Source organism: Hippichthys cyanospilos, chromosome 21 (genome assembly GCF_059441005.1).
Source record: "Hippichthys cyanospilos isolate Australia breed blue-spotted pipefish chromosome 21, RoL_Hcya_1.0, whole genome shotgun sequence".
Taxonomy (NCBI): Eukaryota; Metazoa; Chordata; class Actinopteri; order Syngnathiformes; family Syngnathidae; genus Hippichthys; species Hippichthys cyanospilos.
Window position 1 is genome coordinate 11217736 of NC_142389.1, and position 18653 is coordinate 11236388.

At 37.7% G+C, this 18653-nt stretch overlaps 1 protein-coding gene across 3 annotated transcripts in view; it reads left to right on the top strand.

The window, feature by feature from the left end:
- Positions 1-10761, top strand: part of trappc9 (trafficking protein particle complex subunit 9) — a 170710-nt gene extending 159949 nt beyond the window's left edge. For all 3 annotated transcript variants that reach the window (XM_088405406.1, XM_088405408.1, XM_088405407.1), the window contains 2 exons: positions 8488-8711; positions 10322-10761. In XM_088405406.1, the coding sequence (XP_088261532.1) occupies positions 8488-8711; positions 10322-10501 (404 nt within the window). In that variant the 3' untranslated portion in view covers positions 10502-10761. The remainder of the gene's footprint in view (positions 1-8487; positions 8712-10321) is intronic.
- The last annotated feature ends 7892 nt before the right edge of the window (positions 10762-18653 follow it).

Below are 18653 nucleotides of genomic sequence, written 5' to 3' on the forward strand. Positions count from 1 at the left end.
GTGAAGAAAATGAAAACCTCTTGGACTCAGGCATTTTATTCTATAGGTTCCTACTGCTGATTTGAGCTGACCCTCACGAGGTCAAGATGGCAAGCGACACATGGCTTTTTGTTCTCTTCTTAAAATGAGTCTCCTCCTATCCTACTCATGTCTTAATCCTCCTCTGCCAAATGTGGCGCCTGGCCATTAGTTTATGTCTTTGTTCTCTCATATCTGACTTAGTTACACTGACAAAACTGCCACAATGAGACTTTAGCAAAATACTAAAACAATGAATAAAAGTAAATGAGGCCTCAATGTTCATGTCCCAAAATATACTACAACAAACTAAAAATGCACAAAAAAAGAACATCAAAACTTTCACTAGGTAGTCCTATACCTATTTAGGAAAGAAATATTTTTTCGTTGGGTTTGTCTCTCGTTAACTATCTTAACAATCTGCATGTTATAGTGCTTAAATTGGGACGTTATTGTTACTAAGTAGCTGAATCTTGCCGGATTGCCACTGACTCAGAAGCATTCATGAGAAGCTTCCTTAAATGTGTGCTATTTTCTTGTTGTGTGTGTCTTTTTTTTTCTTTTAACATTTTTTGTTCTCTGGACTTGCGTGTCAGATAAGGAAGGCAGAGCAATCTCTCCCATTCCACAACAATATTTCATTATATTTTGTAGTTAAAGATAACTAAAAATGCTTGTCATTATTCAGCGTTTTGCTCAAACAAACAAATTCGATTTATTGTTGCAACTTTTCTTGTTATTTTTTATTAAGGCTTCACCATATATCTGTTGAGTGGGAGATAACTGAAATGATTTAATAAATGTGTATGCATGTAATCTAGTTTTTGTTTAAGTCTGAATAAGCATAAGGAACTGGAAACTTGTTCTAACTTTTGGACATGCAGGTTCGCTCTTATTCCATTAACGATGGATTCAAAGGTTTGATTTAGTCAGAAAAATCCTACTGTATGCAAAATGTTCAGGCAGCAATAATTCCGATTTTAAATCAGCATTAGCATCACATCTTGACATTTATGCAAAGAAGCTATTCTCAGATTCTGCACAGTTTGCTTAAATGCCAGAATTAAATTAAATGCCAGCTCAAAGTTAACCACACATCCAGCACTCTTTTTGTAAATAAAATTCGACTAGATTACCACCACAAATGTAGTTCCACAGCTACTGTGCACGAGTTTTAGGTCTTTTTTTTGTTTGTTTTAAATAATGTGTTGTGCTGGTTAGGGAGTACTGGGCTGAAGAAAAAAAAAATCACAGGGTCCACATCATTGTAAAAAGGTTTAGAACCGCTGTCTGATCAGATAAATGGAACAGCAGGGGCTTCAACGCGTTTTGCTATTTTTCTCATTACTGCAAATGGTTAAGTACTTGAAAATGTGTAATTCAAGCCCTTTAATGGCGGTCCATTATGTGCAAACAGCATCGACTTCAAGGGAAGTAATTTTCGCCGAGCAATCCACCGATCTCGCTGTACTTCTTAAAATGACGTGAATGATTTTCAGAATAACACACAAGAGATCCCAAACGTTTGTGTGGCTAATGTTTGATATTTACGTAATCACTCCAATCGGATGTGTTGATTTTTTTTTTTTCTCACCCAGAACATGCAGTAACTTTTTTTTTCATAATTCATGTTGTAATGCCAATTCAGAAGTTAATATATTTTTCCTCCTATGGCTATATCCATAGAAATGTGCGAGCAATAATACATGCGGCAGTTACATAATGCTCTAGCTTCACAAATATTAGCTCATCTTGTTTATTTTAAAAGATGGAGTGTAAGTTCAATGGAATGTTTGCATACGATTTATATTTATTGATTGGTTATTTTTCTGGCCAATTTAAAGTTAACTTTGCAAATGTATTGATTGATATCTATTTTAACATCACAAATAGGTTCCATTTTTTTAAACATACAAATGATAAAAATAGAAGATTCATTGGGACAAAATATTAAGAAATGCTTTCAGTCTGAGGCAAAATAATGAAACTGAATGGAGAGCGTTTACGATCATTTATACAGGCTCATTCCAATATATTCAATATTATATTCAATACAATAGAATCCCGTAGAAAAGTTCATCTAGTTCAGAAGTTCAATTCAAAAAGCCTGTAGTACTGTATATAGATTATTTTCTACTCTATTTATCTTATTTTCTACCAACATGGTGAATTTCACATTTTTTCATATGAAAGGCATAAATATTATACTCATTCAGAAAACAATTTAATATGATAGTTTGAAACTTGTTATAATGCGAATTTATAAGGGCCTAAAATGACTGTGATTCTACTGTTTCAAAAGGCTCTTCAAGGTCATTTCCACATTTGAATCATGTAGAACAATGGTAAAAATCAATAATTATTTTTATTTGTTTGCTTGCTACAAATGTATAATCTACTTAGTCTTTTTCTGCAGTAAAAATAATATAATAATAATAATAATAATAATAATAATAATAATAATAATATTGTGTAACTCACTAAAGCGAAAAATTGTCTACTTTCTGTTGATTGAAAATGACATCACCTGCAGATAATTTGCAATCAAGGGTATTGGTCATGTGACTTTCCTAAGGTGAGCTATGATTGGTCAGCTCACAAGATTTTATACAATTTTGTAGATGTACAAAATGTGCCAATGATACCTTAAGAACACCAATATATCCTACTTTCTGTTGATTGAAATTGACATAATATGCTATCCAATCAGGAGTCACCTTGTGTACATCAATCGACCACGTTGAGATAACAGGTGGGCTGTGATTTGTCATTCCCCGAGCCTTTACAACTATAATGTCGTCTATAGTTGACAGCAAGTGGCAAAATGTATTTTTAAAATTAATAATTGTTAATGAAAAACAATTCACTCATTAAATTAATCCGAGACGAAAGAAAAACTACTGCCACAAATAGCGAAGTAAACGGACTATCTCTACATATCGGGGGCTGGTTTCTGCATCATTCAAGAGTTTTCGATACCTTGTTGTCTGCTCAATACTGAGACCTTGTTTTGAACATTAAAGCAAATTGTTTCAAATCTACATGAAAAATGGAAGAGTCCATCGAATAATTTGTCCTGCTGATGTCATCGTCGCGGCCTCAATGAATTTAGCATAAGATTAGAATTCATAGCATCCACAGCGTTGAACTTGAAGCAGGATGGATGTGTGTGCGTGTGTGTGTGTGTGTGTATATATTCTGACGTCCCATTGGCCCGTGCCGCGCTATTACCCAGTCATGAGCTGACACCACACCTGTCGTGACGCACACCCTAATCCAGTTAGCGGCCGCAAATCTCCAAAGTGTTACTTTCCATCCTCTGATGTGGCACGTGAGGCGTAGAGCTTCCTTTAATGTGTGAGCCTCAGTTTGATGCCCATTTTTTTTCTTCCTTCAAAAGTGAGGCAAAGCCTCCTGACGTTTTCCCTTCTATGGACCCCCCTCCTCCCCATCCCGCCTTGTTGCTGTGGTGACCCCTGCAGAAGAGTACAGCAGCATGTGTCCAGGGGCGGCACGCGAGCCCCGTTACGTAACACCTTGTTGCGACTGTAGCCTCCCGTTAGCACTCAGAAGCTTGATTAATAAACAAACCGATGCACTTCTGAGCGTGTCGCAACACAATCAAGCAGTTGATTAGAAGTCGAGGACCTGTTGGTCCCACAGAACATTTTGTGATACTTTTCTTTGTGACGTATAGCTGTTAAAACGTTGAATGCCATTGACGTGAAAAGACGTCGTCAACTGGTAGCCTACCAAAGAGCGCCATCGACATCAATCAAAAGTGTTAAACGTACAACTTTCTACTTTAAATATTCACTCACCAAAAATGCTTGCTTGTTTTTCTAACCCGCTCACTGAGCAAATTGGGCTACCTCTACCCAAAAATTGGGATTATCATTCGGATCCATAAAACTGAAGGATTGAAGACTAGATTTGGGCGGGCTGAAGAACTGAAGAAAGCTGCTCGCCATTTTGGATACAATTTTGGATTTTGTACTGGATGGCTGGGTTTTGTTGGATTCATTGACAATTTAGTAGTTCATTTGTGTCCACTGTTGTGTCCATTTTGTCTCAGCGAGACAGCAAAGTTAATTGATTTTCCCCCAAGCGCATGAGATATGATTGGAAAGGCTCAACTGAGCACACAAGGACTTAGTCGGGTAACTCCTATGAGTCCAAATACACAGACAAAAAAAAACTAGTGTCCACTACAGTGGACGCAAATTAATAGGCTGGGTCTTAGGAGGATAAGATGTCACACTTGGGGTACAGTATTAGTGGAAGTGCTTTTACTCATGGCTACAGACATCAAAGATTGAATTTTATTAGACTGGCGATGAATAAATGAACTCATTCACTGCCAGGCAGATATAAACGTCAAAGATTCATTAAATAAGACTGGTGGTAGATTAGTTAATTTTCAACTAAATCTTTCAAATTTAAACTCCCTGACCACAGGTGTCGAACTCCGGTCCTCGAGGGCCGGTATCCTGCATCTTTTCTGTTTTCCTCTCCCCAACACACCAGATTCAAATGATTAGCTTATTAGCAAGCTCTGCAGGAGCAAATGATTCAAATCATTTGAATCAGGTGTGGTTAAGAGAGAAGGTATGAAAACATGCAGGGTACCGGCCCTCAAGGACTGGAGTTCGACACCTATGTCCTAGACCAACTTTAATGCAGTGACAGGTTCTTTTCAAATTAAGATCAAATTAAATGGAATATTAATCAACTTGTTGTTAATGGTTATATGCTTTTATAGATTTTTATATACTGATTTGTCACTAGTGACATTTTTGATGAGTTAGAAATAAAACAAGAAGATGTTGCGCGATTTATCTTTTGGAATTCCTAAATTAATACAAATGTAGTTCCGAAGTTTAATAAATTAAACACGGGAGCCACGGCGCTCGTGTTTTAAAGTTTTGTTTTGTTTTTCTCCCTCATCCAAAAAAACGTTAGGAGGTACTTGCTTTAAAAATATATATTTTTAGGGTTGAGCACCACTGCCATAAACAATGAATTGGGCAGCATTTTATATGAATCACATTTTTTTGCGTGTATTTTTTTCCCTCAAAAACAGTATTTTGCTGTAATGCTAGCATGAGCTACATCGACTTGCAAAAGTGTTGACCCCCTTTAACTTGCAACATGTCAGGTTTGAAAAATAAAGATATCACATTTGATTTCTGTTCCACAATCATAAAGTGAAAGCGTATGATATAGGTTTTTAAATTGTAAATCCAGGTCAATGCATTTTCATAGCTTTTTCGAGGTATTGTCCAAATCCGGTAGCTCCAGAATCTGTGCGGTAGGAGCAGCGCTTTATTGGAAGCCCCAAATCCCCTCCCTCACCCCAATATCTGTCCATCTTCACGCCCCCTCCCCAGCACACTCCAAACAGCGCTCGCGCTCTTTCATCGGCTTGTCACACGGCGTCAGCTGCTGTGACTCACAGTGTTTATCGCAGCCGCGGGCGTGACACCACAACGCGTGTGACATTTGCTCCGTGCGCTTGTGTGTGCGAGCGTGTGAGTTCACTTGTTGAAATCAAATCGCCACGCTGGCCTCTGCATTCGGGCCAAGTAGGTTAGCGAGGTTGGCTCCAACTCGCTCGTCACTTACCGAGAAGAAGGCGACGTGTGCATCGAGGGAGGGGCCGCGCGTTTTAATTTTGACTCACAATCGCTACTTGAGGCGGGGTAAAAAGTAAATAGCGTGCGGCATGATCAAAATAGCTTTTAACGCTCTTAAACGTCTCTTCCATTATTTTTTTTTCTTCGATGAAAGTTTCCAGTTTTTCAAAGTTTAATAAGCGTTTCCAATTAGCATAAGAGGCTTCAGTGTATTTTACGCGTCGAATAATCAAAATCAAACTTTAAAGCCACTCTTCAAAACACATTAGACCAGGGGTGTCAAAGTCATTCTTATCGAGGGCCACGTTGCAGTTCCAGTTTCTGTCATAGGGCCAGGATGACTGTGATAAAATACATGTTGGGTGGATTTGTCACACTTCCAACTAGCTTTGAAATCAGAGCGAGGGTGAGGACAAAAAGTGCTAGCATTTTCTTCCAAACAATCTCAAATTGACTTACAAATGTGATATTTTGACCGGAAACTTGAATTGGAATGGGCGTTTCGTGGGCCGCGTAAAATGATGTGGCGGGCCGGATCTGGCCCCCGGGCCTTGAGTTTGACATCTGTGCATTAGACGGAGTAGGCTTGATCCACCTTTTGTCATTTGGCTGATAGGTATTTCATTGTTCTGCCTATGACTAATCACTACTATAGAGCGGTCGTTCTCGAATGGGGGTACTTGAAGATACTTCAAGGGGTACACGAGATTTTCAATCAAACAAACCAACAAACATGAAAAAATCCTTTTAATTATAATTATTTAATTATTTAATTGTTTCAGGAAAATCTAAGTTGATCAAACAAATTTTATGTTCTGTGGGTTATTCAATTTCATTAAAAGTAAAAACTCCCCCAGACTAGAATGGTTCGACCCAACTTGTCAACTCTTGTTACCTGTCAAGTTAATGGTTTATTTTTGTCATTTTTTAACACATCTCGACTATGATGCCAAAAGAGGACACTTTAAGTTGAATATTTTTCAACATTTATTTATAATGATTTCTTTTTGAGAGCAGGTCTGACACTTTTTGTTGATTATTTTTATGAACAAAGGTTTATTAATAATTAAGTTAAGGATTTATTTTGGTGAAGAGATTTCTTCTGTAATCCCGAAACAAGACACTTTATGTTTATTAATTTTCTATGACCAAATATTTATTCATAATTATTTCTTTTTGACAACAGGTCTTACAATTTATGTTGATTATTTTTTATGGACAAATGTTTATTAATAATTAAGTTAATGATTTATTTTTTTTAGGAGATCTGTACTGTAATCTCGAAACAGGACACTTCATGTTTAATATTTTTCTGTGACCAAATATCAATGTATAATTATTTCTCTTTGAAAAGAGGTCTGACATTTTATGTTGATTTTTTTTTTGTGGACAAATATGTATCAATGATTAAGTTAATGATTTATTTTTGCGAACATATCTCTACTGTAACGCCAAAACAGGACACTTTATGGTTAGTATTTTTCTGTGGAACAAATATTTATTTATAATATTTTTCGAGAACAGGTCCAACGGGTTTATATTGTTTTTTTTTTGTTTTTTTTGTGGAAAAATGTGTATTAATAGTTGAAAAAATAAAAGCTATTTCTTTTGAACTTCTTCTATGATACAAAAAAGGTCACCTTAGGTTGATTTATTTTTTTTTGTGGACCAATACAAATTAAGTTTGAAAGGGTCTAAAGTTTAATAAATAAGTCACTGATGGCATGTTTTAAGTCCTTCTTTTTTTTTACACACCCAAATTGACACCCACTTCACTGATTTGTGCAAATTTCTTAGTTGGATTCTGTCAACGTGCGAGCCTTGCCCAAAATGGCTGCTTGAAGCCAAAATGGCAGACTTCCTTTTAAATTCCTGATATATGAGCATACCCTGTAATTTTTCACTCCAATTAATTCATAGCATAATCACTTCAAATGTGCTAAAATGTATTATTTATGTTTGTCTAATTCAGTCATTTAATGTTGCAGAAAAATCATCAATCTTAAAAGGTCTTAAGTGCTTAAATATTACATCACTTCATTTGCTGAGTCGCCTATGGGCAGTCAACCATTCTATTATTTTTCTTCATTAAGTTTTCCATCCATCTCTCATTTTCATTTTAATTAAATATTTATAATCAGTAATATACGTTTCATACTTTTAAACCTTGTGAAACACTTTAATAGTATTACCTTTTACCTGTTGTTACCCTTTTCCCATCCAGAATTGTGAAACTCGCAGCGCGTCCAGTTCACTGTTCATGGAACAAAGTTCGAATGCACTTGGCACACGCAAACTCCCCACTTCCTGTGGGGAGTTTGCGTGTGCTCCCCAAGCCCGCGTGGGTTCTCTCCGTGCACTCCGGCTTCCTCGCACACTCCAAAAACATGCATGACAGGTGTATTGGACATACTAAATTGTCCTTCGGTGTGATTGGGTGCGTGTATGGTTGTTCATCTCTCTGTGCCCTGCAATTGGCTGGCAACCAGTTCAGGGAGTCCCCCCCACCTACTGCTCATAGTTAGCTGGGATAGGCACCAGCAGGCCTGTGGCCCTCGTGAGGATAAGCAGCTATAGAAAATGGAAGGATGGAATTTTGGAACTAGCATATAACATCACTTTGAGGAAACAAAAATACCCGCTCAGGTCTACAAATAAGGGGCAAAGTATGCTTGTATACAAACAAATACCGGTAATAAAAACTCACTAGCTTGTGCTTATAACTGTATCTCGAAATGTCACTACTAAAATAACTAAATAAGCATTGATGGTAACTGTATGGTAATATACGTTTTGAATAAAAATCCAATTTTTTTTATCTCTTTCTCTGTAGATGTGTCTGTAAACGGGAAGCCATGCGACTGTGACGTCGTCGCCGACTGCCAAGTGGGTGACGCCGTTTCGCTGGAGATCAAGCTGACCAATCGGAGCAAGAACTCGGTGGGCCCGCTGGCGCTGACCGTGGTACCCTATCAGGACTACCAGAACGGGGTTCAGAACTACGACCTGGGCGACGCCGTCACCTTCATCGGCTCCAACACCTTCTGCATTGACACGGTTACTATTACACGCTCCAAAATGGCAATCCGTTCAACAACACTCACAATGTCTCGTTCGAATGGAGCAAAACCCCGTCAAGGTGTCAGGATAAGCTAATCGAACAGATTTACATGTTAGGCATTTGAAACAAACGCACATCTTATTCATAGCATCATGGTAACATGTAATGTAAAACATCGGCTAACATATGGCATTCAAAGGTTACAGCCCTTTAAGTCATCGGAATGCAAATAGCGCATCAAAACATGTGGACAGGCAAGAGCAATACTCAGATTTAATATTTGAGCTCTTCTGAGAACGCAAATGGGGCGTGAAAACATACAAAATGACTTACAATTATATATTCTTTTTTTCCTTCTGGGAACACAAATGGTGCATAGAGACATGTATGGATAATTACGAGCATGTATTCTTTATTCTCTTCTGGGAACACAAATGGTGCTTCACAATGTGTGTGGAATCACATTTTATGTAGTCTCAGAGCACAAATAGTGCGTCAGTACATGTGGACAGAAATATTCACTAGCATTTATTTTTTGTTCTCATTTGAGAACACTCAGGGGGCATCCCAGCATGTATAGACATTAACACAAATTTTCTGCTTAGAACACAAATGGTGCATCAAAATATGTTGACAAGAAATATTCACTAGCATGTATTCTTTGTTCTCGTTTCGGAACACAAAGGGGGCATCAAAACACGTAGACAAACAATAGTTTCTTCTTTCTGGCAACCCAAATGTTGCATCAAAACATGTAGGCAGACCAAAATACTTATTCGCATGTATTTTTTATTCTCTCTTGGGAACAGAAGTGTCCCATCAAAAAAGCAGAAAGACAATAACAATACTTCTCTTCCAGGAGCACAATTAGTGCATCAAAACATGTAGATCGACAAAAATACTAAAATCTCTTTTTTATTGTCTTCTTGCAATAAAAAGGGTAAAACATGTAGCCAGCCCATACCAATACCTACAAGCATATATTCATTATTTACTTAAAAATGATTATTTACTTACTGCCTCCTGGTGGCAAAATGTTTGCCTATTCCGGTCTCACACAACAGCAATATGTGCATCACAGATTAATTTATTCAATGCCAGGGACATATTTTCAGTTTTATTTTGTTTTATTTTCCCGTTGTTTATTTTCACACCTGACTACATTAGGCTCCTAACTTCACATCAACATTTTTGTCACCAAGATGGTGCCAAAGCACTACTTTTATGTTGCTATACAAGAAAATGGGATCGTTTCCTTTTTTTTCCCCTCTTCTTCTATGTGAAATAGCATGAATGACCCCTCCAAAAATACTAAAAAGCTCCCAAAAGAGCAAAATCCATGTATTACACAATTTTTGTATTTCGCCTGCTCTTTTATTTATGATTTGAAGTAAGAGAAGGTCAGCGAAGAAAAAGTCATGATCTGCACATTTTGGTATTTGGCTGGCTCGTCTGCCAGAAAGAAAAGTTTTGACTTAACAAAGGAAGTGTTTGAAAATAGAAGCCAAACAAACTCTTGACTCCTGAGCTTAGGGAGGGAAAAAAAATCAACTAGCGTACGAGAAGCCGCAAACTAATTCTCCCTGCGTGTCTTCACTTTGCGCAGGTCAAACCCAAAGAAAAATCCATCTGCATGGGCGCTCTGCTTTTCCTCTACACTGGAGACTTCTACCTTAACATCAAATTTCAGGACGACAGCGCTGGGCGAGAACTGCCTTTGGCCTGGTTCACTCTTCCCAGCGTCCACATCAGGACAATGGACGCGCTTTTAAAAGCCTCGGCTTGATGGGCCCCGCCAAACTCTTGAACTTAGTGTTAATACCTGTAAATAAAGGAGACATCACATGTAAATGTCCTTTTTAACATGAAACACACCATGTTAGGAGTTAGCTTGCTAACTAGCCTGCTGAGCTAGCCCGGCTAGCTACTACGTGCCAGCCTTTAGCTAGGTTCTACACCTTGGTAAGTTTTTTGTTTTCTCCTTTTTTTTTTTTTCTCCAAACTGAACTAGCACTCATTTAAGTGTAAATAAACAAAATCAACACAGCTGTTTTTCTCAGCGCCGTTGTCATTGGGAAAGTTAACATTTTCAATTCTCATTAGCGAGTGCGTGGATATCTCTGCGAATCTCTTTGACTCGGCAGTAAATGGAAAAGGGACGGGAATGGCACGCAAGCTCCCCCCCCAAGGGACACTTACATCTTGTTGCAGCACCAAAGAGAAACTGTCGGATTGGGGCTCAACTTTGTTCTTTTGACGCCTGTGACGGACAGGTACGTTTGTTTTTGAAATGGAAGCACACGCATCATTTTAAGCCTTTGAATCGGCACGGCTAGAATTTGACGCAATCAGAGTTCCTGTTGTTTGGTTGCAAGGAACCGCAATAAAGTTCATGGGTCACTTTGACCCGTAGCTTGTTTACAAATGTGTCAGAATTACCGTAATTCCCCAAATATAATGCTCACTTAATTCACCCCCCCAAAAAATGAAGGCCTAAAGTATGGGTTCGTCCTATAAACAAGTGGTTCCCAAATGTGGGTGCTGGTACCTCTGTGGGTACTTGGAGGAACTTTAGGGGTTACTTGAGATTTTAAATAAAATAAACAAACATGCAAAAATCATTTTAAAATAATTATTGAATTACCTAATTGAATTACCAAATTGTATGTAGTGTGGTTATTGAATTTCATTATTGTAAAAATCCAGATTCCCCCCCCCCCCAGGAAAGAGAAAACATTTTGCCCCCCCCATAAACACACAGATTATTGTATAAGTATACCTAAACCCGTCTCCTTTTTAACATTAACAAAAGAAAAAAGCAAAGCAACTTTCATCAACTGTTATTTGTTACAGCGTTTATATGGGTTACAGCTTAGTCTAAAACAGAAAAAAAATAAAAGGCATCAAAAAAAAGATAAAAATTCTTATTTTATTGCAATTAAAGTCGATATGATAAAACAAAGCCTTTTCCCTGGGCCTTCATCCATGCCCCCCGGCATCACCTCGCGACCCCCCAGGGGGGCCCGCACCACTATTCGAGAAGCACTGGTTTCGCTTAATCCAATTCTTCTCAATTATGTTTCGCAAAGCCCCCAGGAAAGAGAAAACCTTTCAGGCCCCCCACCCACTCTTCCAACTATAAATAAGATGGTTATCTATAAAGATTAAACAAATACACGTAAACTATCGATTTGAACAAAAAGTAATCGCCGCATCGTTGTATTTGACTACAGCCTAACTTCATAGGAATTTAATTTCATGCAATTAGATTGAAAACCATCATATTTTGGTTATGTCATCAAAAGTGTATTTCTATATATTGTGAGTTTGAGTACTTTTTCACTGTTAGAGCAGCCTGATAAATCTTTATGAGAACGTTTGATTGACTTTTGCTAAAGTAACTAAAAAAATGGATTCTGTTGGTACAATTTTTTGGGGTAAAAGTACTCATTTGTTTAAGTAGCCCGATGATGCAAAACCTGATCGTTTTATTTAGGCAAGAGTAAGTGATGCTTTGTCACAAAGTCCCCAAATTACATAGCGCGACAAAAAAAAGTGCTGTCGAAAAACAAACATCTTTGACTTAATCACAAAGACAAATCTCTTTGAGTCCGCGTTCAATGAAATCGCTTCTGACTTTGAAGTCGTGCCCACTTTCCGCCTTGATATGTAAATGATCCCTCGCTGGGTTTGTTAAACTTTCGGGAGAGGCGAGCGAGCTGAAGAATCCAATCTGTTGACTGTCCGCGTGTGGCTGGAAATGAGATGCTGGCGGTACGGTCTCCATGGCAACAGAACAAACGCCACGCTTTCAGAGACACAACTCGGGACCCGCGGACTTCGTATCGCTGTCCTCCTTGACGTTGAGACGCTCTCCACGCGTCTCTTCGGATTCTCACCTTCGCACCTTGCGTGTTTTCATCACCATGTGCTCGGAGCTAACAGGTGCCCTTCAAGAAAGTGCAAATTGGCCACCAAATTAGCACTTGTGTTCCCAATATAGCACGTCTGCTGATGTCGCCAGGTGAGAGCAGGACACGACTGAGCTGAGAGACTCTTTAACGTTGCGCTACTAGATGACCTTAGAACTATTTGGATTTTGCATCTCTCAGGAAATACTGCAGGTAGAGATGAACGCCAGCGCAGATGTTTTAAACTGTCATACACATGATTAAAAAAATGTAATTGGCATAAACTGGAGAAATGTTGAACTTGCCATGGTGAGTGGCTGTGTGCCGATTATTGCTATTAGTCGCTCAGTTAAACAATTATTCATTCATCTGCTGTCAGTGTAATGAAATAAAAACTTTAAAACTAAAACATAAAGCGAATAGGGTCATCCATAGTCATGTAGTCTACATTTTTTGCCTTTGCCATTCTTTGAACGCCAGGAAAGCCAGCCTATTTATTTGTGTTTACTGTAGTGGACATTTTTTTTGGTCTATATCTTCAGGATTATTAAAGCTACCCTACTAAGTCCCAGTGTCCTCAGTTGAGGACTTCCGGGCCTTTTCACTGATTTCTCATGAATTTTCTGGCATGCTGAGACAAAATCGTTACAATACTGTGTGTGTGTGTGTGTGTGTGTATATATATATATATATATATATATATATATATATATATATATATATATATCCAAGATTTACACAAAAATATGTATGTTGCAAGTTATATTGAAGTGATTATTTATTTAGAAAGATTTCAATATGCGATTAATCATGATCAACTAAACTCATTAAATCAGACACACACATACAGTATATTAAAAACCCAGGTTACATATTTATATTTACATATGATTGTGTTTTTACATTTTTTTTTCAAATGTTTGTTTGGAGGGTCTAAAATGGTTGGTACTAAATGAATAAAATCTTTAAGTCCTGAAGTAATTGATTGCTTAATTACTAAGGTAATTACATAAGGGTTATTAATTACTTTAAGTACCAATGTAGGAAAACTAATCAAATACGTGAGAAACTACACTACAAAATCTGAGCACATACTTACAGAAAGTAATTGATGGCTTTTTTTTATTGCTGCCTAAATTAATTATAGTATTATAATTACTAGTACTGTAGTTTATTAGTACTTTAGGTAAACACTTCAAATATAAAGTAATTGATTACATAAGTTACTTCAGCACTAAAGTAACTGATTACTTACCCAAACCCCTAAAGTCATTGATTACTTACACATGTGGGTGTGGATGACCCTAGGGAAAACTTTGTTTTAGTCATGTGGTCTAACTACAACAAGGCACTTTGATGTACTTTTTTCAGTTTAAGACTAACCTGTAACCTGTATAAACGCTGTAAAAAAAAGTAATTTACAGATGCTTGGAAGTTGGTTTATTTTGCTGTTAATGTTAAAGAGGATACACTTTTAGGTATGTTGCCTGTTGTTTTACAGACATGAATGCTAGTAAAGTTGATAAGGCCGCTAGTAGCGTCAGAGAGGGATATTCCCAAAATCAGTGCAATTTTCACTTAGCAGTCCTTGACACTGCAACGTAGAGCTTCCACTGTCTTCATGTACTGTAACTGGCATCATCCCTCATGTCCCTCAGCAAATGCTGCACAAAGGGAGGAAAAAAGGTTGTTAGCGTGGATGACTGATGGGCTTTGTCTGCGTCCATCAGCAGCACCCACTAAAGGGCTCCTCCATCACCAGGCCGTCACTGCGTCTTGTAAATCACATCATCTATCAAAACTGCGCCAAAAAAATAAATAAATGAAATAAACTGCTCGCGGAATTAGAAGACGCGAGAGAGGTCATCAAAATGATTTGCCTTTACGGCTCGTTTTAGTTGCCTTTAATGTAATCACAGCCAAAGCCGGCGTATTTTTCCACGCGTCCTGTTGCCATCGATTTACCGCACAGAGAAATATATCATGAAGAGCTTGTTAGCGTTTGCCGCTATTGATGTGTGACAGACCTAACAAATCATCTCGGGAGACAATGACGTATCCCCCCGAGCAGCCGGCAGGGCAAAATGCATGCGACTAAATTTTCAGAGCCAAATGAGCGTACATCATTTTGACACAAATTTAAATGGGGTACTATAATACTGTAGTCTTGTAAAAAAAAATTGCTCCTGCAAAATTTTGAATGCTTTTAACTTTTGTATAATTTCTGACAAATTGGGCATTTAATAGCCCATGTGAGATTAAAATTGGCTAAATGGTTTTCATTGTTTTGTTTCTATGAAATATTTTTCTCCCAAGAAATACAAGGGCAGTACGTTTTCAAATTAAGAAAAAATCAGTTGGAACATTGCTTTGTTTTGTTCTTGGTTTTCCTTTGCAAAACAAAATTAACTAGGAGGCAGTTCTGTTTCACTATGTTTATAAATTGGCTAAAATGTGTTTTTGAGACCCATTTGCAAGCTGGAATTTGGATCATTTCAGCCCAGATTATTCTTCCATATAATGGCTTATGCGAGATCAGAATTTATTTCCTTTGAATCAGTGGCCCCCGACCTTTTTTAAATTATGCATCCCCAGTGAAATCATTTTTTTCATTCTAGTAGGGTTATTTATCAGGAGCTGTAAATTTTCAAATAAAGAGCAAATTAATGAGAACATGCTGCAACTTGATATGGGGGCGATCTTGTTTCAATACATTTTCAAATTAAGAGCAAATTGATTGGATCATGAAGCAACTTGTGGTCAAGTTTGATCATTTTTACTCCTTTGCAAAAACGAACTTGGATAATTTCGGACCGAATTTGGCTTCCATTTAATGGCCTATGTGAGATCAGAATTTGTTTTAACCTTTTTCAATGATTTAGTCCCTGTGATTTTTATTTTTCCTTCCAAGCAACAGAGGGTACTTTATATTTTCAAATTAAGAGCAAACTTAATTGGAGCATGAAGCAACATTGCTAAATTGTTTTATTGTGATTCCTTTACAAAACATAACTGGTTAGGAGGGGGTAGCTCTGTTCGGGTACGGTATATTTTCAAATTGAGATCAAATCAATCAGAAGATGAAGCAACCTATGGCTAAATCATGGTATTGTGATGGCTTTCCGCAGCAAAACTTGGATAGTTTATGACTGTGAGATTAGAATTGCCTTTCTTTAGATCCATTGTTCTAAAACTTTTTAAAAAGATGGTACCCCCTGTGTATTTTTTTTTCACCCAAGTAGTTGGGGGTACTTCTGAGGATTTTTTTTTTCAAATTAATTTCAAATTAATTAAAATATGAAGCAACATGTCTAAATTGTGTTATTGAGACTTCTTTGCAAATCTTACTGTAACTGGCTAGTGGTGCAGTTTTGTTTCAAATTAAGAGTATCAATTGGAACATGAAACAACCTATTGCAAAATGTTGATGTTGACTCCTTTGCAAAAACAGAACTTGGCCCTCTAGCCAGTTGTCTTGCAAATGAGTCACGATAACAAAATACATCGATGTTGTTTCATGTTCCAATTGATTTGCCCTTAATTTGAAAATGCAGTTAATTTCACGGCATTTAAATAGGCACTAAATTTGATTTGTTGATACATGCAAGAACATGAACCCGATTCAAAATTTCCAATTTCCGCCATTTGAGAAACCCTTTGTTTTTGATCACCACAGCTCACTGAGAACAATTCGCTGTGATAGAGAAAAAAATCAAACTTTACCTTCATGTACTGTAAGTCATTGCCATGGATACGAAGCTAAGTGCTTGCCATAATTAAACTTTTCTTCTCCGAGCATCTCCACCACAAATGCGTTAGGAGTTCTGTGGGTGGTCTGCGTCGGCCCGAGACTTGAGATACGGACCACGAGGGAGTTATATATAAGCCGCGCCTCAAGATGCTGTTGATTAGGCGGGAGTGTGTTGATGCCTATATAAAGAAAAAAAAAAAAAAAAACACTACAGCAGCAATATTTTAGTCCTTGTCTGTCTACATTCCACTGCTGCCAAAATGCAACCACCAAAAAAAATATATTTACAAAGTCTTTCTCAGTATGGTACTGAGCACAGACTCCCTCTAGTGGTGAAATACAGAATGACTCCTAAATTGACATTTCTGTTGTATTTAACTTGTGACTAGATTTGAGAGATTCACAGCTCATAGTATGCCTTGGGTCCCGCCCCCTTTTTGCCTAACAGTGTCCCAAAAACCTCCTCTCCTGTTTTTTTCTTTTTTTCTAATAACATTCACAAACATTACAAATACATGCAGTACTTATAACAGGTCTGCACAGTCCTAATCAATTGCAATGTTTATTTGTTGATCAATCAAAACGAGATATTTTCTAAACCATTCCTTTACAGGAAACAACAACAATATTTGCAATCATGTTTTCGCGCAAGTGTACACACTTTTTTCATAACTGCATGTTCACATTCACGTTAAATTGGAGCCATGAGAGATGCCACCATCGTAAGTGCCTATGATTAACCATAAATAAAGTTCAGATGTTCTGGTAGGCTTTTGGATTTTTTTTTTCCTCAATCAATCTCATTCAACCTTTTTACAAAGATGGCATCCAACTGTGATTTTTTTTTTCACCCAAGTAGTTGGGGGTACTTATCAGGAATGGTTTATTTTCAAAGTAAGATCAAATTACTTGGAATAGGAAGTAGGATAACTAAATTGTGTTGTCATGACTCTTTTGCAAAACATAACAGGCAAGAGAGGCAGCTCTGTTTCAATGCATTTTCAAAATGAAAGCAAATCAATTGGAACATGAAACCTTTTTTAATGCTTGCATGCAATTACTAACTTGGCTTTCCAGTAATAGGGCTTTGAAAAAAAAAATTGAGAAGCACTGCTTTACGCTAAGAGTTTAAAAAGTTCTTTGATTGCCTGGACTCTGTAAAGGCGTATAGATACGTCTTTGGGCTTGAATGAGTTATATAAAGTCACACTTATATATTTGCAGTTATTTTGATAAGTTTTCTTGCTTTTGCTTGAACTTTTTATTTGCAAACACTTAGTTCCAATTACTTAGCCACGTAGTCAGCTACATATTTAGATATTTTGGTAATGACATTTAATGTTTTTAAGCATATATGCTGCCTTTTAAAGTGCCCAAATAACATTCTCGTATGCTCTTATTGACGCTTTCTAGCATTCTGCTCGATTCTCTTAGTGTTTTTCTGAATTCTTCTCAGTCAAAAGCTGCGTGATCCAAAGTAGAGGGCGGCAGCAGCAAGAAATGCGCCAGCAAGCCTGTTCAGCACCTTGGACAGGTCCAAGTGGTCACTTTCATTTTGCATCATTAGATGAGCTAAGACAACCTCATTTTCAAATGTTTTTTTGATGAAATTTGGACTGCTTTGAACGGACTAAAGGCCACACACTTTTCAACTATTTTTGAGCAAAATATTTTCCACGTTCGATAGGCTGAATACGTCTCACTTTTAAAGGACTATATTTGGACTAAATTTGGGCCAAAAGTACTCGATTTTCAATGAGTATTATCGAACGGGCTAACCGTATCCAAATTATCAAGACTATTTTTGGATGAATGTGGACCACATTGCATGGGCTAAACACAGTCCGTTTTTCAACAGTTATTTTATTCTGTTTTGGACCCAACCAAGTCCAAGACGTACGAACTCGATTTAGCTCAAATCCAAAACGTCCAGAAGACGTCTGGTGCTGAGTGGGTTGTTGCATTTGTGTAACACTTTAGAAAAAGAGAGAAAAAAAGATGCAGAAGGCGCGACGCCCACTGCTTTTTCTTTTTCGTTGCGCGTGGTGAACTCACTTGACAATCTCTCTTTGCACGATGACACGCTGTTTTTTAAAAAAATTTATTTCTAATTGATTGTGGGGTGGGGGGGTGTTGCGCGAGTGGCCATCCCACGCCCACGCCCACCACCTCCACCCCCACCCACTGGGGTGCCACGGTTGTCACGCACGCACGCAGGGAGCGAGTTCCTTTTACGCATATTATTTGTCCACACTAAAACATCTCTCACACACACA